This window comes from Ambystoma mexicanum, chromosome 4p (genome assembly GCF_040938575.1).
Source record: "Ambystoma mexicanum isolate Mex_15411 chromosome 4p, UKY_AmexF1_1, whole genome shotgun sequence".
Classification (NCBI taxonomy): domain Eukaryota; kingdom Metazoa; phylum Chordata; class Amphibia; order Caudata; family Ambystomatidae; genus Ambystoma; species Ambystoma mexicanum.
The window spans coordinates 1118328459-1118351306 of NC_090927.1; the positions used below are offsets into that span (position 1 = coordinate 1118328459).

The 22848-nt window shown below is 40.7% G+C and overlaps 1 protein-coding gene across 1 annotated transcript in view; it reads right to left on the reverse strand.

Moving 5' to 3' along the window:
* The window catches only part of OPRM1 (opioid receptor mu 1), a 438039-nt gene that overhangs the window by 38623 nt on the left and 376568 nt on the right, over nucleotides 1-22848 (reverse strand). The window contains exon 2 of the mRNA XM_069606708.1: nucleotides 19358-19710. Coding sequence (XP_069462809.1) covers nucleotides 19358-19710 — 353 coding nt within the window. The remainder of the gene's footprint in view (nucleotides 1-19357; nucleotides 19711-22848) is intronic.

The window sequence follows — 22848 nt, forward strand, 5'->3', positions numbered from 1 at the left end:
TAAAATATTCATTGCTACATTTGCATAGCAATTTACACCAGTTTCATTTGAAATTTTGAATGGACCAGCTAGTTCTGTCTCTGGGTGTTTTTTTCTGAGTTTCTGTTCCTTCTTTGAAGAAGTACCTGATGTACTTTCCCTAATAGGTTCTTCTTTGCTTGTTTTAATTGATGACATTTTAGCTTCTTTTGTTTTCTTTGAAGGATTTGCTGTCAGATTCTGTTGCATTTCTGTTTGAATTAGTTCTCTTTTACCACGTTTTACTTTTTCTGGAACAGGATATGGTTTCAGATGGGGGCTGTACAATGAACGCAGTCTATTGTATTCTAAAATGCAAGGAATATCAGCGTTCAGGTTACTTGCATCAAAGTTGATTAGAAATAGACGGTCAAGTGTACGTAAGCGTGATAGTGCTACGTAGCTCATGCATTCTTTAAAGACTGTGTTTCTTATATCTATCAATGCTTTGTCTAGGGTAAGACCTTGGGATTTATGAATGGTGACTGCATATGCAAGAGTTAGAGAAAATTGTTCTCTACGTAAATACATGTCTTTGAAGAAAAGGAATCGAGCAGTTGACCGCCCTATCCTTTTCACTTCTGAAAGTTTGTCAAAGCGAATATTGACAAACTGAATGTTGTTGTCATGTGGGTATGTTTGAAAGCCAACAACTGTACGCAGTGCCACATTAACTAGCCCTTGCTCCACGTCAAAGTTACGTTTAAGCATTACTCTACAATGTAAGGATAATTTTAATATTTTTTCCAACCCAGCCCTGTTGGAGATTGAATTTTCTAAGGTATTTAGTCTTGTTGTGGCTTGCTCACACATGGGTAGTGTCATACCATGTACGTCTAGTTTGTCTGTGGCGCAAATTTCCATTATTGGTTGCATTTCTTTTTTTAACATTGTTTCATTGAATTTGAAACAGCTCGCAAGAGTTGGCATTAAGGCCATAAAATTGACATTTATGTGCGCTAATTGTTCCATAACATCAGTAGCACATGCGTTATCGCCATAAAGTGCATGAATGGGCCGGTTTTTCAATATTGCTTGAGCTTCTTGAGATCGTACACCAACTCTAATACTTTTTAAAATGTTGACGTAAGTGAGATCTGCAGATTGCCTCATGTTTTCTGTTAATTCTCTGTATTGGAAATGTTGCCAAAGGTTGACATTTCCTATGCTGCCAACAGTTTTACGGCAGAGTTTGTGTCCTAAGGTTTTAAAAATAGGTTCACCTTTCACTGGTGTCAATTGTAGAAGATCTCCAAAAACGATAATGTGTTTCCTAGCAAAGAGTTCTTCGTAGTTTGTTTTAAGTACTTCTTGCAATCTGAGGTGAATCAAAGCCAACATTAGGTTGGAGACCATGCTCACTTCATCTATTAGTAGCATTTTCATTTGTTTTAATACTCTGCGTAGTTCCATTGCAGCTTCTGCAGAAAGTTTGTAATAGTCTAATTTGTTTTGGTGTTCTACTGGAAGGAGTAGTAATTGGTGTAAAGAGACACCGCCTATGCCTGTGGCAGCTAAACCTGTGGGGGCAGTTACAACAGCTGACAGTTTGTTGTTTGTCAATTGTGGAAGGAACTTGCTGATGATTTTGATTAAGAATGTTTTCCTGAACCAGCTTCACCACTGACGTACAGCAGTATAGGTTTGTAATTTTGGCAGGTACATTCTTTATTTTCATGTTGTACACCATGTGCAATTTGTTTTGTTACTTCTTCAAAACTGGTGCACTGATCTTTGTTAAGTTTTGCTTGTAGTACAGTTAAGTCTTCTATATCTTCTTCCTAGCAACATGTGGTGTTTTCCAATTCTGTCATAGCTAATTCTGCCTCATTTGCTATTAGTGGCTGTCCTGGTGGTTCTTGGCTTCCTGTTACAGAAGGTTCACTACTGTCGGAAGTGTCCTTATCTAGTTGGGCCTGAAGTTCTTCTTCGTGTTGCTGTTCATTGTGCAACATTGTTTTGTACTGCGTAAAGTTCACATCGGTGATAGCGCTTTCATTTGCTTTGAAAGCATCTTCATAGCAGTCATAGTTATCTAGTATCTCTTCCTCTTTTATCCATGGTTTAAAAAGTTGTAGCAGAGACATGTAATATAGTTCTTTCTGTTGAGGAGTTGTTAATGACAGTTTGACATGATTAATTAAGCTTCGTTTGGTAAGTTTCACTAAGCTGCCTTCACAATATGTCACTCTATATCTACCTTTGCTTTCATCGGGTTTTACATTATTTTAGTATGCAAAGTTTTGAGTTATGTGATATAGACACATGCTTTCCAAAGTGCTACTCCTGTTCGGATAGTATGTGTACAGTAAATTGTTTTTTAAAATGTCTTTGCTGTTGGGATCATTTCTGGCAATTGTTTCTATGTCCTCATATGATTTCAGAACTCTTTTTCTAGATTTAGCAGAACAAGACTTAGCCATACTATGTTGTCTGATTTTCAATACAAAGCAGTACCGGTTAAACGATCTGCTACTTCATAGGTGCCACATTCTCTATGAGAGAGCATTTTTATGCCTAGGCTGTACAATTTCTGAGATAGGGTTTTGTCTGATGATAGGTCATTCCAGAGGTCTTGAAGCTCTGTTTTTTCTGCTTTTGTTAAGTAGGCTGTAACATATCGTGCAACTGCAGTGGAATTGTCTGCAATGTACTGCACATCTATGTTTGCATTTCATAAGGGGGCAATGATTGCATTGTAATCATTGATATATTTTTATTCTTCTGTTCTTTTTATGTAAGAAGTGTTCTTAGGTGATTTACCTTTAACACTATGCCGAACTGAAGACATGAAGTTGTTCACTTCACCTGTTTCTGTAACTGGTCTAGGGAAACCAAAGCAGCATTTGGTGTAGTATTTCCCTTTGCTTTTGTATTTGCGAAGACAATATTTGTGACATTTGTGTCTTTGAAATTGTAAAATCTGTCCATGCAGGTCACTTGTCCGTTGTGAAGGGATTTCACAAGTGACATATTTTTGGATGAACTGCAAAACAGTGGCATCACTGTCGTGACCAAATTTAGGTGCACCTTTGATCCATAAAAGCATGTGAATATGTGGTGCTCCTCTCGCTTGGTAGTCTGTTCTCCAAAAGAAGTTTTTCACTTCTCAGAGGGGAGGAACAGTTTTATTACAAATAAAGTGTAGCATAGCAATTAAACTATGATGGAAATATCTTGACACATTAACTGGATCTAGAGAGCAAAGTTCTCCAGGTGTTAATATATCTATGTTGGTTTTATTGTTGTTTGATATGCGTAGGACCTGATGTAAATCTTCCCATGCATATTCTGCACAACTTAGTGTAACAAACCAAGTCGGTGGTCCAAGGTTTTTGATCATACAATGTACGTCTCCATGCCGTCGGAACCAGTATTCTTTAGTACCATGCATGTTTGCAAACAGATTTGTTATACTTGATTGTAAAACCTCATCTTTTTCTTGTACTTTTTGGATTAATTGCGTAGCTGACATATTTTGAAAGTGGGTTCCAGATTTCAAAATGTGTGCAATTCCGTAACATAGGGTTGCTAGTTCACTTTCAAAGAGTAGGTGGAATATGTATTCCACATTTTGTCTAAATCTGGGATCTTGCGAATACATTCGTAATGAGTGGTATTCTGATGCCGTAATCTGAGTGGGTCTATCATTGTATCTTCCGCCTTTGCCAGTAGGAAATAGCAGTGGAAAAGCATGTGCTTCTATACTTTTTTCCCATATGCTCATTTGTGACCCTTTGGTTTGTCGCATTTGGTAAGTTTCTAGTGCATCATGTATGCTTTCATTGGAATGCAATGGATGAATTGTGTAATGGTCCAAAGAGTGGATACTGCAGCAGGATCCAGAAGTTCAAATTGAACAGTTTCTGATGACTCTTGAATTATTTCAGTTGTTTCAAATATTGCACGGCTTGTCTAACTTTATGTAAATCCACCAGTTGTTGCCAAATTTGTTTGTCGTTTGTTGGTACACCATTTACCAAGAAAATTAAAGAATGCTCTATTGGACGTTACACTCCTAGAGTGTGTACATTTTCTGTCAGATCTAATGGCAGATAAAATACTTTGCCACGAACGCCTTTCACCAATTCAGAGGGAGGTAATTTTGCTGTTTTTGGTTGAAGGCATATTATTGCCTGAAATGGGTGAACTGTTTGAAATATGTTGCGCTCATACGAATTGAGTTGTTGCAGGGGTTTTGGTAGTGGGAACAATTCCAAATTATTTGTGATAGCACGTGAAGGAGTTTGGTTGTTGTCCAGTTTTGTAGTGCAGTAAGTTCAACATATTAGAGGTTCACTTATTTGCTATTTGTTTTCTGCTAAAAGGTAGAGAACTAATTCAAACCATTTGGAATCTCCATTGTCTTCTATTTTGTATGTTACGTCTATATTTTTTGTGTTCCTTTTGTAAAACGTTCTGTGGCAACACACACACACATGGTTTGGTACTTCAGACGATGCACTTTTAAATTTTAGTATTCCTTTTTTGTATGTGTGTAATAGAAGGTTGCTATGTGCAGAATTGTTGCTTGTCTGTTCTAAAACTATTGCATTTTGTAAGTGGCTTTCACTTCCAAAATATTTTCTCTGGATACAGTCGATTTCTTCTTGTAGGTATTTGGGTGTACCATGCAGAAGAGTGTTATTTATATTGGCTAATTCTAAAGATGGACTTTTAGCATAGTTCATTTTATACACTAGATTTCTTACATTTGATTGATGTATCGATATCCTTTTGATATCATGGAAGGTGCTTTTGCAAATAGGTCCTGAAATGCAGGCTAATGAATGTCCTTGTAGTCCTGTGTATTTGCGCACTGGACAGATATCCATATTTTGCAGCACTTTCATTTTAATTTTGTCTTTACCTTTCACATACTGATTGAGGAACTGATGTAAAGATTTGAAAGATTTGTTAGGAATGTCACACATTGACGTGCACGGCCATTTGTATACTGGATGGTCTGGGTCAGTCGAATCGAGAGGTAATTCTGAGTTTTCAGGGGATACTTTTGTAAGCAGTGTTTCTTGTTCCATGATGGTATTATTGATTTTTTCATACCCTTGTCCACTGCTATGGATTGCAGTTGTGTTTGTTTGATTTTGTTTGTATGCTTCTTCATTAAAATACGGTTCTGTGGTTGTTGTGTGACTCCATTGACCTCCACAAATATTTAAGAAGTTATTTTTTTTTTACATTCCGTTTATTGATAAGTTTCTTTTGTAGTTTAGTACTTAGTTTTGTTAGTGGTTTCATCCTATTTAACACTAAAATAAATAACTTCCTTTTGAGAAGGATTGCACTGTCTACGAGAGCTTGTAGGATGAATTTTCTATGGTAGGTTTTAAGGGTTGAGGATGATTTCGGTCCTCTTCTTATTAGATTCTGAAGGACTCAAACATTTTTGCTAAAATACTTTTTTTACTATGGGTTATTGTTACTATATCAGGATGAATAGGAGCATTGTTAGCAGTACTGGTAGCTGATTTTTTGTAAAGCGTTTTCTGTTTCGTGCCACATTTTGATAGAGGAACCACAGTTTTGGTAGTTGAAGCTTCCTTTGTTTCGCTAAACAACTGTATTGGCTGTTTTGTTCCAACATTCTCTACAAACTCTGCTACAGATGGATGCTTACTTTGGACAGTTTTATTTTCATTTGCTCTACTTCTGCGTTCCTTTCTATGGACTTGCTTTTTGGTAGGCATTCTTTGGGGTCTGTTGAAAAAGGAAGGCATGGTTTGGTCTGTTGTACAATATATGTGTGCTCTGTGCATGCGTGCATGCGTGCATGAGTTTGATGGGGAAGCTCTTTGTGGTGGTGTGTGAATGTGCATTGGGCAGTTACAATGAGTTGGGAAGGCTATTTTTCTGTTTGTATACTACTACACTGTGCTTCAGATGAGAGTACAAATTGAGCTAGTGCTGAGGAGAAGCATTAATAGTAAACATAATGGTATAAAATTGAAACAGCTAACTGAACAACATTCTAAGGCTTCTGTATGTTATTTGAGTTCCAAAAACACAGGGATTTGTGAGCCATTCTGCCTGTTATTCTTTCTTTAGTAAATGGGGATTTGTGGGTAGAATGGTTCAGAAATCAATGTTTGTTTTGGTGTGCAAATTAAATAAATAACCCACACAATCTGTTTGAGGAACAGTAAGAATATAAAGGTAGTACTTTACTTACTTTTTCTTTGCGGAATGACCAGGTTTCTTCGGATATATTGTTTGCAGTGTAGATGCTGTTGATTTTCGGGAGAGTAGTCTTCACTGCAATTGTAAAAAGAAGAGGTTTGTAACTTTGTGTGTTTAAAGCACTGATGTTACTGTACACGTAAATTTTGCATCTTTCGTCAGAGTATTCTCCTTTGATATCTAAAAACAGTGTATGTGTGCATTTCACTTCACTATGTGCTGCCTTTCTATGTTATTTGTAGTATGTTAGTTGAACGTGAATCGCAAATGAGTACAATTTTTAGTTTATGAAAATGCCTTGTTTTTTTTAAGCTGTGTTGTCCATAGCAGAGAGGTTTGTAAGTGATAGGTCATTATAGTAGATGGGAAAAATGTCACTACTTTCATATTATAAGTATGAATCCTAAAAATCAGGAGACCCTCAAAGGGAGATGTCATCACAGCATCGGGAGCGTTTATTTTTCTCATAAGATCACATTGGAAGTAGCATTAATGTAGGCGATACACAGTAAAAAATTGTGACATTTTATAATGGAAATCGAGTTTCGCGCTAAATAGGGAGGCTTGTTACGTATGTATAGGCTATGAGGAAGACAGTGAGAAGTAGTTTGGTTTGTCAATGAAAAATCAGAAGTCTTGTACTTAAAGGGGGGGGCGTTGATATGTATTGGCTATGCAGATTTAATGCTGTTAATTTTTTTAAATGAAATCATAAGGGTTGCACATGTTCTCTGATTAAAATATGCATACCTGTACTTTATACTCATGCGTGTGTGCATGCATGGAGCTGTACGTAGAAATCTGCGACATTGGTACAGTAGTTTTTGAAGTAGGTGCTTTGCTATGATATGCGACTTGCATTCAGAGTGATCAATAGTACATTTGAAGTGCGAAATTTTGATGACAGAGTTATATGTAGAGATGTTGAATGTGATTGGTGGATGGTTGTGTGACTGCTTAGCTGTGTCCAATGAGGGAATGGATTCGCGAGTGATGTGGAAAGGGTAGAAGGACTGGGTAAGCGTTAAATGCCGCACGTAGACATCGCTTGTCCGAAGGTGGGGCGTGCCACATACAGGGTTCTACAGCAAATCCAGCATGGAAAGGGGACTGTAGGCATCAGCCAATCAGATGTTCACATTGTTCTTTTGTGTCGAAAGACGATGCATGTACTGAAGATGGCAAAGGTTGAGAGTTTCAGGGTTTTGGTGCTTGGTGATATTTTTGTCCATGGTTTACACCACTATTCCGAAAGTAGGCATGTTGCACACAATTTCGATGTGAGAGGAGTGGAGGTGGTGTGGAGTGCTGAGACTGATCGCAATTTTGCGGCAATTCTCCAAGTTTGCAGAGATCTGCGTAGGATGACCAGTCCCCATGTGGTAATTTTGCCCTACAGTGCTTGCCATTTGGGCTACGTGAGTTCACATACTTTGTTAGAAGATTTGGAACAGTTGGTGTAAGCAGTCATTAACATCTTTCCAAGGGCGAAAGTAATTTTTTCTGGCTTACTCCCTAGAGGAAAATGGGACAACAGTTCTGTTATCTGTCCTGATCAAAGTATTGGGAGGTGTAACATCAATCGCGGCATGCGTGCTTTCATGTTACCAGCTGGTATGTTTTTCTGCAGCCACGAGAACATTGTTCCCAGTATTGTGGCTTATTTTGAAGCAGATGGTGTTGCATTATTTTCTTTGGGAAATGCCATGTTCTTTTGGAATGTAAGGCTTGCTTTGGACAAGGTTCTGTAATGATTGTAGGAATAAAGTAAGAAGAAAAAATATTTAAAAAAAAAAAAAAAAACAGGTGTCTGTAAGGCATCTGCCCAAAAATCCCCCAAAAAATGGCTCTTTTCAGAGCCCACCTTAAAGGGGAAAAGCAGAATAATATTTAAATGTACAGTCGTTACGCTCTGAACCTCTATGTGTCTGTGGACATGGTGGTAGTCTGCAGGCAGCGCGTATTACCAACAGGGATTCTGGGGTGGAGACGCAAGCAAATGAGAATGTGCGAAGGTAGGGATTGGTCAGTAAAGTTCAGTGGGTGCGTTCTGAACGGAGAAATTTAGTCAGAACGTCTTTTCCCTGACTGACAGGAGACCAGACAGCCATGGCTCTGTGGGCTCGAAAACAGATTATCTGGATTTTGGAGGCTCATGGATACATTGATTGAAGGTGTATGTGGAAAGTTGCGGTTTATCTGCAGATTTTGGATTTCCTCATGTGGAAGTGCACTGGCATGGCGTGCGTGAAATGAGGTGGCTGGACTTGGTACCTCTCTGTGCTACTTTACAGACAGAGCTTCATCCTGATATAATTATCATTCATTGCGGAGGAAACAGTTTAGGCCATGTTTCTGGAATTTCTTTGCAATTTGCAATGAAGGAAGGACTTGCGAAGGTCATGGGCATGTTTCCAAATGGCCAAATAGTTTTTTTCCCGTATTGCACAAAGACAAATATGGCTGCGTTCTTCTGCATTTGGTCCACAAATGGAGAAAGCGAGGCGCAATGTCAATAAGGCTGTTTGGGCCTTTCTAAGAGATGTTGCCATGTCCTCATTCCACAATGAAAACATTTTCTTTCGCAGCACTTTCATTTTTCGCAGAGATGGAGTCCATCTCACATATGCTGGCAATCAGATTTTTCTTCGCAATGTAAAAAATGCATTGCAACCTTTTTTGGATTCATAGTCATCTATTTGGCAATCTGTTTTTTCAAATCCACAGTTTTTGAAACACACAAAATACCACTGAAAGACTCTTTTCAGAGCCACCACTTATTCCCAGCGAAAAGTGCATTGGTTTTGCTCTGCTTGCACCCTCCATTTTTGTGCGTCCGACGACTGTCCGCGGACATTTTGACCAATGCGCGGGGGCCTACACCGGTCACTTGATAGTTCTATTGTTAAACTGAGAAAGGCAGCTCTGAAAAGAGCCTTTTTTGTAATTTTTGTTGTTTTCCAGTTTATTGATTTTCAGCACACGGCACACTAGGAGAGGAGGGCAAAGGAGGGTAAGGAAGGGCCACCAACCACAGGGATAAGAAAGGGCAGGTGGAGAGAAAAAGATGTATGGTGGCCTTTACTTAGGTAGGGGGCAGTTCTTCTGGTGCTCCGTGACTGTAGCCTCAAAAGCACTTCGAAGACTCTCCCCCCTGCCGAGTACTGCGTCGCAGTACATACACAATATTGTGAGCCTCGAAAGGTAAGGGTAAACAGCATTGCAAATGGCTTGTGAGGCAGCTGGAGGGATGCGCTCCCCCACAGGAGTCTCTCTTGCGGTGAGAGGATCGGACACGGAGGATGCTGTGGAAGAATTCAATCTACTACGTTTTTCACAGGGTACCACCTTGCGAATGTCCGCACTGTGGAACGACGTTAGGTGTTGCTTCATGGTTGTCGTACCAAAGCTGTACACACCAGGTCTCCTGTTACTCAGCACCAACTTGCACTGGTTGCACCTGACCTGGTTCGCACGTGCTTTTGGTACGTTCCTAAAAACGGTGAACAACTGCCACACCCACGACTCCCAGCGAGTGCTTATAGTGCGGAGTTCCTCCACCTCATTCTCTTCTTCCTCTTCTTCCTCGCTCTCTACATCCTCACCCGTATTTCCCTCTGTAGGCCCTTGGGGAGGTGGTGGCGGTGGAGGGCTTGGGGGTGGTGCTGAGGCTAATGAAGCAACAGCAGCCATGGATGCCATAAGTTTTAGTCGGCTAATGTTCGCTACAGCAGTAAATGCAGCACAACCCAATCTGCTATAGCCAGAAGCACAATGAAGATAGGTTCGGGGGTGTGGCCATTCATAGGGGTGGAGGGGTGCGGCTCGTGACCATATCGATCACTCAAAAGCATTGCAAAAATTCTAAACAATAATTTGAAAGGTTGGGCCATTGTATGGGACATGCGAAATGGTAATTTTATACTGTAAAATAATTTCCCATGTTTGTATAAGTTCTTTTGAAATGTTGCGGAAGCAGACAAACTGTGCAAATTAGTCCACACGCTCAGCGTGGATGCGGTCACATGATGACGTCGTGAACACATCCGTGAAGGAAATGGCTGCCCTGTGGACACCAAATGCAGAGTAACGGGCATGCGCATACGCGCGGGAGTCCTACGGACAGTGTTCGGGTCCTGAAACTAATTAATAGTGCGACACAAGTGAGACGGACAGTTAGGGACAGGCGCGATGTTCACAGTACTTAAGGGTGTGGTGCGCATGTGCGTAGATGTTCTGCTGACTGCACAGCCAGGTGCAGTGTCCTTAGGACATCTCCATTTTGTTTGACTACGGACATGCCGGACACCGCGCCTGTTCTACGGACATTTTCATCTTGGCTGCGGACAGTACGGATAGGTATACTGTCCTTAGGACACTCCAATTTTGTTCATTTACAGACATCCCGGACACCTGATGTGTTCTAAGAACATGTTTTATGTTGGTTGCGACCAGTACGGAGAGGTCTAATGTCCTTAGGACGCCCCCATTGTGTCCAATTGCAGACAAATTGGACACCTGGTGCGTTATAACATTAGGTCTAAAATTGGTTGCGATTGCTACGGGTAGGTGTATTGCCCTTAGCACATCCATACTATATTGATTACGGCCAGCCCGAACAGGCGCGCTGTCCGCGGACATTTTAACTCTTTTTAAAAAAAATGTTTTGCCTCAAACCATTCCACTACAACTAACATAAAAAAAATGTAAATACACACACACACATCAATCAAGAGAAATACAGGGGGGGAGCAGATACTGAAACGAATATAGGGGAATTAGGGTTTAACATGGGCTGGTTGTGAGGGGATGAATTGTGAGGGGATGAAGGGATGGATGTTTCATCAAAACGTTTATTTTCTTCTTGAAGGTTTGGGGATGGTTCACTGGGAAATGGAGAAGGGGGCAGGTACAGGTTGGACAGTGATATCACATTTTTCCTCTCACATATTGCTCCACAAATTGCCTTAAACTGTTAAAATTGTCATTTAGTATATCCATTTTCACTTCTATCCTTTTCAGACTGTCTTCCTATGTGTCCTTTGTTGGTCTTTCTTCTTTTTTTACCTGGTCTGTTAAAAATAAATATATATATGTTAAATGCCCATAAAATACAGACCATTAATTTGCTTATGCAGAGTAGTGTCTACCATTATTATTGCTATCTTCTGACATTTCCCCAATCGGAAAATTCTCCTCCAGCAACTCCAAAGTACTGCACATTTCTGTGTCAAAACAACAGAAACACATTATTTTTTCTGCCCCTCATACAACAAAAAGTACACACACATATAAGACAAATGAAGTACACAAATGAGGCATACCTTTTTCTGTTATGGTATAATCCATTTCATTCTACATGGTCATTAAATGCATGGATAATGTTTCAGACGTTTAGGTTCAATTGATTATTTATTAGTACTTATAATGTCTTTATGTGTTCTAATTGAAAGTTGTGCATTTTTCATATAACACAATAGTACAATTTCAGATACCCCCTGACTCTTTGGGTAGTGGTGATCTCGTCCCCGCCCATCCACAGACAGGTGCTCAGTTCATGCCTTTCAAATATTATTAGCGAGGGGGTTCATTATGTTTTATGTCACATGTATATAAAGTAAGGAAATTATAATACATATGTCCCAACATCACAAGATGAAAGTGTATATTCAGTTACAAACAACTTTGTTAAGGGGACGTTATGGTTAGGTTGCGCTACTAAAAACCTGTGAAATTCACTAAAAAAAATGTACAAACGTGACATTATGGTTCAAAGTAAAACCGAAAAACCCCTGAAATTCGCCAGTTATGGTAGGCTAACCAACCATAACTGCCCGCACCACTGTGCACTGCTAACACTAACACCCAGGACATGAAAGATGGCATCACAAATGTCACTGATGACCTCACTGATGATATCACATGTGTAGCCCCTTTGTTTTTGTTCACTGCCATTTTTTTTTGTGAATATTAATATAAGTAAGAGTGTGTGTCTATTTAATGAGTCAATCCTTTGGGCCCCACAATGCAGCCACTCGCTATTGATCTGTTTCTTATTTCACAACAGCAGTGGCAGGGACGTGCAGAACGGGCTACCCACGTGGGTTCTGGGAACCTGTTATATAGTAGGGTCTAGGGCCTACATTGAGAATAAGGTGTACTGTGCGTTTCTCAAATTAGCATGAACAAAAAAGTGCATCCTTTGCATTGTTATTATGTGTGCAACTTTTAGAGAATGTGCCACTATTTCTTCTGTGAGGATAAACACTTTTGTAGGTTACAGTTAAGTAACCTTTGTCAGCAGGAGTCTGCCAATAATCTTAGAAGTGGTGGCTGGTGACGTTTTTTAATTGGAGTAAATAATTCCCAGGAATTGGCAAGCAAATGAGCATTGTGAGGAAGCCCAAACGAACCAAGCGCTATTCAAGGGTGTTCTCTTCCAAGAAATTGTTTAAAACATAGGTTCAAATGGTGCATTTTAGAGCACCTATTTTTTTGAAAATTTAAAGAACATACATTTTACAATCAGTTCTGCAGAGTAATTGAAGCTGAAATATCCAACAGATTCCCCATCACCACAGTACACAGGAGGATTTCACAGTGCATGATGAATGTGACCACGATACATGTTAGTATTGCTACTGTAAGTGCCCACTGATGTTAAAGGCAGTATTGCCATTATAAGAAAATATTGCCATGCAGGGTGTACCAATATATGCCTGTATCGCCAGTGTAATAACACACTCAAGATGGATGTGCCCAGTGATGTCAATATTGCCACTATACAAAAACATTAATATTTTCTGTGCCTACTAATGCCAATATTGTCAATGTAAAAAGACATTGTCATGGTAGTTGTGCCATTGTATACCGGTAGTGCCACTTTAAAAGCAAAAATGTCAGTTGTGCCTAATAATCCCAATATTGTAACTGTAAGAATATATTTGTGGGCTGGCTGAGCACAAATATGTCAGTATTGGCACTTTAAGGACACAGAAACGTTGGTTATGTCTAATAATGTCAATATTGTTACTGTAAGAAGACATTGTCACCCTGGCTGTTTTAATATATGCTACTATTGCCATTTTAAAAACACGCATATATTGGCTGTTCCTAATAATGCTTGTATTTCAGCTATAGGAAAGACCTTAGCTACCAGCTGTGCCAAAATAAGTCAGAAGCTCACACTAAACCTTTGTATTTATTCCAAGAGGCACACCCTTGCAGTTCAAACTTGAGTTCAGCTATATTGGTCACCTTTCCCACCCTCCCCACAGCAAGAACAATGCGTAAGTGACCCCCATCCCCAAGCTCACATACACTGCATTCATTCACATTCATCATCCATACACACAAACACACACACAAAGAACATTCCTTGAAAACACAAATATATATAATAGATACACTTGCTCCCTCTCCACCACCAGATCCCAGGTCGATCACCCTTGACACCATCTTCTTCTGTGATTTGAAATATACAGCTGACTGTCCAAAAAAGTGCAACAAGGGAGCACAATAAAAGGCAAGTCCCACCAGTGTCTTTCACCCTGCACTGTCCAAGAGCAGACTCCACAAGCACAATTACCAGCAAGATTCTGGCCACAACTTCTTGTCATGTCTGGCAGTGGCTGACTGGCATATCAAGGTGTTGCACATTGTAAACATGTGAGCCAGGTCATAGTAAGGTGGCAGGGGCAAAGAATGGGCATGTTGTGATTGGCAATTGAAGGAGTGTGTGGCAAAGTATGAGCGACTGTAGAATGTGGTTAAGCGATGGTTGTGCATGCAAGGTATTAGCAGGGGATTGAATTAAGGGTTAAAGGATGGAGCAAAAGTGGAATGGATGGCTGAAAGTTAATTATAAGGAACAGGCTGTAAAGGTGCAACGAAAGCATGGCACAAGGGAAGGGCACCTCACAGTGATGGGTAAGGAAAATAGGATAAATGATACAGTGGTACACATCTGGACAGGTGGGCCACATCAGCAGGTGACTGACTGTTGCTGAGATATGTAGCAGACCTGTATGCCACTGCACCTGATTGTGGGACTGGCTCGACCCCTTCCTTTCCATTCATGTGTTGCATAGTTGCTTTACAAACATATATTTCAATTAAGAAAGACTGCATTTTCATTTTTTCAGGTTGTTTTATCATGTTACCTTGTCCTTTGAAAGTACACACAATTGTACAGAGTTAGATTATAATTATAATTAGTTTTTATTGAAATTATAATTTTAGTCTGTATAATTGTGTGTACACTCAAATGTGTTTTCCTTAGAATACAGACGATTATTAGCTGCCTCTATTGTAGATGTATTCAGGCTTTGAATCCATATCTATCAAAGAGTGTACTAGTTTAGCCCGTAAATAATAACTTTGCAGAAAGTGTTTTGTTGGCTCCAATTTTGAAGATGAAAAGGGAGTCAATGAAGTTTCCCCTACTCTCTAAACTGGAAACTGTGGAATCAGGAATAAAGGACTAAATTTCCTATCGTCTATACATCATACATTATGTGATCCTAAGCAAATCACTTTTCTCCATTATATTTCTTATCAATCTGTAGAGAAAGTCTTCCTCATATGGGTTTGTGATCTACAGTGTTACTCCATAAATAATAATAATTTTAACCATGTATATAATGTGTACTGGTGGTGAGGCAGGATGCCAAGTGAGGGCCTTATGTTGTGAGGGGGGAGGGAAGACAGTGTGCCAAGTCTACGTTTTGTGATTTGGGTTTGGGAGACAGGAAGACATGTATCGGTCTTTTGCAATGCCAGCTCATGGTTGGCTCTCAAATCGAAGCCAGACCCCTTTGTTCAGCAGTGGCTCGGCTCTACCAATGAATTCTGTAGCTTCAATACCTCTTTACAATGTTCTAAAGCTTAAGATGGAATGGGGTAGGATGGGAGGAGATGTAGCCTGCTGCCAAATTACAAAATGGGCAGAAGAAAACCTGGGTTGAAATCCTATTTCATCAAATATATTTGTCGAAATCATTTTTACTATGTTTGGTATGTGGGATAGTTCCCTGTTGCCCAGGTGTCTCTCGAAAGCACAAACATAACATATAATCTGTTGCAGAAAAGGAAAGTAATGTCAATAATATGTACTTAAGAATTTGAGGGGAGGGGTTGGTATTGAGTTTACTTGTTCTGGAGAGTGGGGCAGCTGCATTGTGGGCTTGGTCCAGTGTGCTATGTGCCAGACAATTTGACTTGCCCTCCAGGCCAAATGTTGCCAATTGTCACCTCATGTCTGTCCATTCTTTGCACCAGCAGAGAGCAATGGTCTGTGTGTTTTTGGATTGGCTGGATGTGCCTGCATTTCAAACCAATATGGTGGCCAAACCTGTCTGCCTGCCTGACTGTCCTGCTTGCAGGGCATCCCAGCCAATTAGGGTTGTGGTAAAGTCTGGCACCATCATTAGCTGAATGTTCAATGTTTACCTGCCTTGACTGGCCACATCATTTTATTTTCTCTGATTGGGCGGAAAGCTGATGGCAGAGGGAGCATAGGGGTCAGATGACGTGTCCATTCTGACATTTATTTAGACAATACTACCATATAATAGTTCAAATGAGATTTTATTTTCCTTGTAATCAATATTTAGAGCTGTGAAGCATAGAGCCCAACATTTAAAAATCTGAAGAAAATAAAGGGAAGTGTTGGTATTGGTCGGTTGAACTGGTAGTTTTTCAGAGTGCCATGGCATCTCTCCAAAACAAGCATGGTTTTGAGCAATGATTTTTGTGCCCCCAACTTCAGCTATTTTTCATTAGTGTTTAATAGGTGGCATTGGCCTGTGGCTAGTTTACTCGTTGCAGGGGCCTAAGAATAATTAATGTAAAATAACAAAACAAAATCACACACAGAATTTCCCACACATAAAGTAAACCTCAGTCTATTGTATATTTGCTTGCATGTTTCAGACATGCCATTACATGGAGGCGACACTGTGACCTATGTATGAGGTGATGACCATTAGGGGTCATCAAACGGGGCTGTCTCATCACCTCTGGGTGACGTGGTTAATGAGACTGCTCTTAGCCCAGGAAACAATGTCATGCATGGAAGGGGTGCAGCATTTTAGGCAACCCCTTATAAGGGCTTGAAAGAGAATGGCCTCTCTTGCTGCCTGGCTGCGACAACAGCACACTTGGGGTGCTGATGTCCTTAGAAGTTGTCAATTTCATGATGGCATTGATCAACCATCCTGGTGGCTAATTGTTCACCCCGGGCTAAGTCTGGGATCTCTGGAATTACAGGGAAGACTAGGCATTAGTAAACTGTGTAACAAAAAGGGACTGCTCAAGGGATGTGGAAGGACTTGAGAGCTATGAATTATTGGAACAGGAGGATGGCGTCCTACCGCAAACGTTTGTATTTCCCTGCATACACATTTATTGCAAAGATTGTACCATTTGCCATGCCAAGTATCAGTAGACTGTATACTTTTGCTCAATGGAAAGGGGAGCAGGAAAACACATGTACAGTGATATTTTGCTTATTTATTTAGCTAAAGTCAAGTGAGTACGGGTTTGATTCCCCATAGTGTTTTTTAGTTTTTTTGATTTTTTGAACAACACCTGCCTGTTTTTTGGCAGACATATTGGAAAAACAACAAAGAACAAGAAAAACAAACATAGAAAAGGGTTCAAACTACTCATAAATGAACATTAACATGCCAATTCACATACATGAATGCTAGACAGTTATAAATGGAGTAAGATTGTGTGTGGATCCACACAACTCCTTTCTGGATGCAGAGTTAGCTGCACAGTGGCAGCAGCTGCCGTGTCGGAGCACTGATTGATCGCCTCCCGCATTACTTCGAGCTTCACGATCTGACTCATTGTTTTGAAGCCAGCATCCCCATACGGCGACAGCGGGGCACGTCTATCACCCCACTACCAGGCATCTGATTCCTGGCATCCGCCCAGCCCAGCACCTCAATTTGACCCTACTTAGCAGATCAGCCAAGTGTGTCAATTACAGTCACGCCTTCCAGCAACCCGACGCCAGGTTTCCATGCCTCCGCGCCATTGGAAGACAACCCATACCTCTTTCTGTCCAGGGAGACCCGGTCCAGGCCCATGAAGAAGGCTTTCTTTGCCGAAACGTCACGGGACACTACAACATTTGGGCATGCTAAACCTGTCCCGCAAAACACCATCTGATCTACATCTAGACGTAGACCAAAGACTTGGTTACCTCCCAACACTTAGTACACCTCGAAAGCAACAAATAGGATGTACTAGTGAAGAGTAGCTTCAGCTCACTACTTTCAATTCAGTCACTATTGTTATGAGACCAACGGTGGTTGTTCTATAAAAACATTTAAAGCATTTGAATGTGATGTGTATAGAGGTCAACCCCGGAAGCCTTTACTGCTGAATAACTCTCTTGCATTCATGTATGTGCATTGGCATGTTAATGTTAATTTATGAGTAGTTTGAACCCTTTTCTATGTTTGTTTTTCTTGTTCTTTATTGTTTTTCCAATATGTCTGCCAAATAACAGGCAGGCGTTGTTCAAAAAATCAAAAAAACTAAAAAACACTACAGGGAATCAAACCCGTACTCACTTGACTTTAGCTAAATAAATAATCTAAATATCACTGTACATGTGTTTTCCTGCTCCCCTTTCCATTGAGCAAAAGTATACAGCTCTACTGATACTTGGCATGGCAAATGGTACAGTCTTTGCAGTAAATGTGTACGCAGAGTAATACAAACGTTTGTGGTAGGGCGCCACCCTCCTGTTCCAATAGGCATTAGTAAACAGCAGGGTCGTTCTTATGTCCTGTGTTGGATCCAAAGGGCAACGTGTGTGTGTCCCCCTAGGGAGGCAACACTGTGGACTACAAGGTGACAAACATTAGAGGGTACCCAAACGTGCCTGTTGCATCATCAATTCGTGGACCGGGGCAAGGGGGCTGTCCTTAGCCCAGGAAACATCATCATGGGCCGAAAAGGGAGCAGCATTTTAAGCACACCCTTATAGGGTCTCCAAGAGCCAGAGAACGGCCTCTCCTGCTGCCTAGATGCGACCAACAGAACACAATTTTGCCCACCCTCCCATCCTTTAGCCATTGCTTGGTTAGTGTAATGAATTGCTGAAGGGTGTTGGTCATTATTTAGTATTGATATTTGTATGGTGAATATTTTGATGTTTTGTATGATATTTTCATACAGATATTTACAACTAATCCAATGAAATGCTTGACAGTTTAACCATCCAATGAAGCATGGTGAATACTGTGATGCGTAGGATGATTTTGCAAAGTGATGTTTACAACTAGTACTATGGACATGTTTACCAGTTTATTCATCCAATGGAAGGATTGTAATTGGCACGTTTATGATCTTTTTTGCAGGTGTTGACAGGGACCCAAACAGTTGGAATTACATCACAGTGCCTTAATGTGTTGGATTTAGTAATTTTGATGTTTTCCCCAGTTGTGGATGAGGGCGTAGACCCCTTTCTGGGAGGCTAACTGGCACGGACAGTGGTCTGGTACCCTGGGTTGTACATCAGGTTGGGGGTAGGTCCTGGGGCACTAGGAACCATCCTAATATGTCCATATTTCTGTGATCTTACATCTGAACAATATTATTTGACCCTGTTAGACCTGTAGGTTTTCCACGGCATGGAAAGTACTTGTACAATGTATGAGCATGACCTCTGAGGTGGTTCCCATCAATAGTACAACAATAAAATTGTGATAAAATCTATAATTCATATAAATGCAGCCATTTAACAGCCAGATCTTATGTGCTGGTGTTGTATCCAAAAGGCTACGTGTGTGTGTCCTTTTGTTTATACACGTTTTGGTGCAAACAATTGCATGTTTTAATAAATATAGTTCTTGTTAATATTAGCTTGCTTAAATTGGTGGTCTGAGTTTTCAAGTGAACATCAGAGCCCACCAATAGTGCAATTAAAAAAATACTTTTCGTATAATTTCACAAACATTTTAAAACCTAAATATCTGACAAATCGGTGGTCTGTTCAGGCACTTTTACCAGCAACATACATTTGGTGCACATCCGTACAACATACAAATGGTTAATTAACAATACAAAGAGTCATAAAACAGCTGTCCTCTATCAGAGAAATAAATGCCTAGTGCCTCACCTTTTTCGTGCTTAGTTGTTGCCAAGAACATGACTGGCAAGCCAATCGCAGAAGAAAGAATCCAGTTGCAGACGTTGACAATTTTGGCATTGCGGGGTGTGCGGAAGTCGAGAGCCTTGACCGGGTGGCATACAGCTATGTAGCGGTCCACACTCATCGTGGTCAGAGTGAAGATGCTTGTGAACATGTTGTAATAGTCTATCGAAATCACAAGTTTGCAAATGATTTTGCCAAAGGGCCACGTGCCCATCAAGTAGTTCACGCTTTGGAAAGGGAGGGTGCTAGTGGCCAAGGCATCGGCAAGCGCAAGGTTGAAAATGTAGATGTTGGTGGCTGTCTTCATTTTAGTGTACCTAGAAAAGCAAAGAAGCACAGCAGTGATTTGGCTTGAACCATATAAAGTGAACACAAAACAATAGTACTGTTTGAAAAGGAAATAATGGTGAATGTTCCGAAATCACATGTCTGTGTTGTTATCCAATACGAGCAAACCATATAGTATCAAAAAAAAAACTAAGTCTGATTTGCAGTTTTTCATAATGAAGACAACTTCCTGCAGTTGTTTGTTTTATTTCCTTTTTCAAATGTAACTTACTCATGAGTAACTTAATTTAAAGTCACAAAAAGACTTACAAATGACACACACACACACGTGTTGTGTGTGTTTTCAATAGGGTTAATCAAAGACAAGCAAAAGTGTGCATACTCGGGATGTGGTAGGGAGTTGTTGGTGTATCAAAGGAGAACTTTAATGTGAAGGAGGTACAAATCCACAAACGTGCGACTTCACATTTATCCATAACCAAATCAAAGTTGTCTCAGAAACCTTTTGAGAAGACTCTTGAATTACAACTGAATGTTCTGAGTGTAAGTGTTGGATGTGAGGTGTGAAAGTGAATAAAAGTGTTTGTAAATATGTGGGATGTGTGAAGTAAGAAGGGATATGTGGTATAGAAAATATTTTGGAAAGAGAGAAAAATGTTTATAATGTTTTTTTTTATTTCGTGCCTGGCATATAGTAAGTTACTCCATATCAGAACATACATTTTGAGAGTAAGTGGGATTTTTGTGAAACAGGTTTTGTGACAAAATGGCTTCAGTTCGGCAGGAATATAGGGATGAGTATTGGCTAAACAGTCTACTCCCCCCCATGATTCTACAAACCAACAGTGATTCCAATCATGAAAGTAAAACAGGCACAGCTAAGAAATATGCTGCCTTTGTCTTTTGTGGTAACATGGGTGGTGATAAGGCCATACCATTAGAAGAGGTGTGAATGTGAATTAACCAAATCAATAATTCAACTACTATTAAAAACACTATCAAAACCTACCCCTGTAAAATAAGACACAATATGCAGACATGTATAAGCACTGTGGAGACTTTTTCAAGGAGGGAAACAGGCATAAAATGCAACAATGTAGGAAAAAGCATATGTCTTACAGAGAAAATGTGCAAAAGGGGCTTAACCTGACTTGAAGGGCCCAAAAGGTGGATGAGGGGGGCAGGGTCAATTGAAAGTACCCTATTCCAATGTTTGGCGGTTTGATGGTGTCGAAGTAGGCTACAAGCTGTTGTGCTTGCGTGTGGAACCAAAATCAAAGACGTCGAGTCACGTTGGTCCCAGGCAGTGAGTCGGCCTAGAGTCAGATTTGGGTGGGTGCTCCTCGTGGTGCAAGGTGGCATTGAGTGATGCAAGTTGAATGGTTCTACAGTAGTGGTTAGACGATCCTGTGTGGTTTGAAATGAAGAGTACCGCTGGTTTGGTGAATGAATGTCACAATGTTCCAGTAGTTTGAGTTAAGCTTCAACAAAGTCCACGTAGCTCGATTCTGGAGAGCAAACCCAAAGTGTATTTTATGAAGCAAACAGTTGTTAACTCCTGTGGGACACTTGGCTTAATTCATGCAGTTGCCAGGAACTGAGACAAAGTGAGCTTCGGTGAAGGATCTGCCTTAGAAATGTGTTTGATCATCTGCACAGTGTACTGGTGCTTGAGCCGGACATTTGTGCTTTGCAGGGGCGATGCAGCACCAACCCATTTCAATGATGCAAGCACATTGGTTCGAAGTTCAAATGAGTGTTGAAGGCAGCACAAGCGGATCCCATTGGTTCGACTGTGACTTGAATTAGTTCAAATGGAAAAAACAGCGTTCTTGCTGTTCTGGCTATTAGGATGCTGTGAACCCCAATCCAGGGGCTCAGAGACAAGATTGGAACCTGTTGCCTTCACTCTCAACCTAGAGCAGGTTAGCTAGCACATGAAGTTGTCCTTAGACCTCCAGTGCATCTGGCAGAGAGAGGCTGGCCTAGTCCACACCAGCTGCTCCTCCAGCCCCCAATGTGTCATGGAAGTGGGTTAATACCAGAACTTTCCTCTTCCTTTGAACACTAATTGTTCACCTTAGTGGCTGAGGCTTTGGAAAGATCATCTCTCCCAAAGGAAGGCAACATGAATTCTTCTTTAAGTCCTGTTTGATCCTAAAAGGGAATCAAAGATGGAGTGGAAGACTCCTCCTTTTATAGGCAAAATGCCACATGGCACAGGAGGAAAACAATCCTGCATTCATGGGTCAAATCCCTGCCATTGTGACAAGTGCCCCTTGCTTGTGTATGCCATTGCCAGAATGCCTTTTTTTGCAGCAAGTGGAGTGGACAGGAATGAGAGAGAAGCCCAAACAAAAAAAAGTAAGATGAGGAATCCTTCCTCAAATCCACCTGTGTTCCCTGCCTGTCATAGGTCAGCCCCTTTTCCATCCTGCAGCTTCAAAGTCTCTCTATTGTGCAGCCCAATGGTGTGAGGCAGGCTTTTGTCATGGACTTGGCTCTTTGAAGCCAGGCTCACAGGGTATCTCCATCTGGGTGATCCCTGACCTGGCCAGGAGAGTGTTAACTTCCCTGCCAGAAAGTCAAAGGAAGCATGCATCCTACCCTTTGTCTCATTCACTGGAATGCAGATAGTCAGGTGGCTGAAATCCACCCAGCCCCTGTAGCTTGAAGAGCTCATATGGTTAGCACGGATAGGTTACAAATCAGATGTGTCTTTAATAATGATATGAAGTCTTCAACACAATATCCACATGAGTATGTCTTATATTTCAAGATTGTATTGCCACTGGGTGGGTAGTTTATCATAATTATGGTGGTTTTGAAACGGAGGTGTAGACTTGCAACATCTGCACTGTAGTAATTTGGCTGTCACATCAGCTGTCAACAGAGTGCATGTGACCTCTTAACCTGCTCTGTGCCATGGAAGAGCAAGGACTGCAGCTCAGGATACTGAAGCAACAGGACACAGTTGTACACTATGCTTTTGGGATGGAGTTTAATGTAAGGGCCGTCAGGTTAGCAGACCACCCTTTCTAAGATGGAACTATTTGCGGCAGTTTATTATTTAATACGAATCAAAAAAGTGAAGACTTTTACACCATTACTAGATGAGCAAGCAGAAGATGACAGCAACATGTCAGGAAATAATAAACTGACATCAC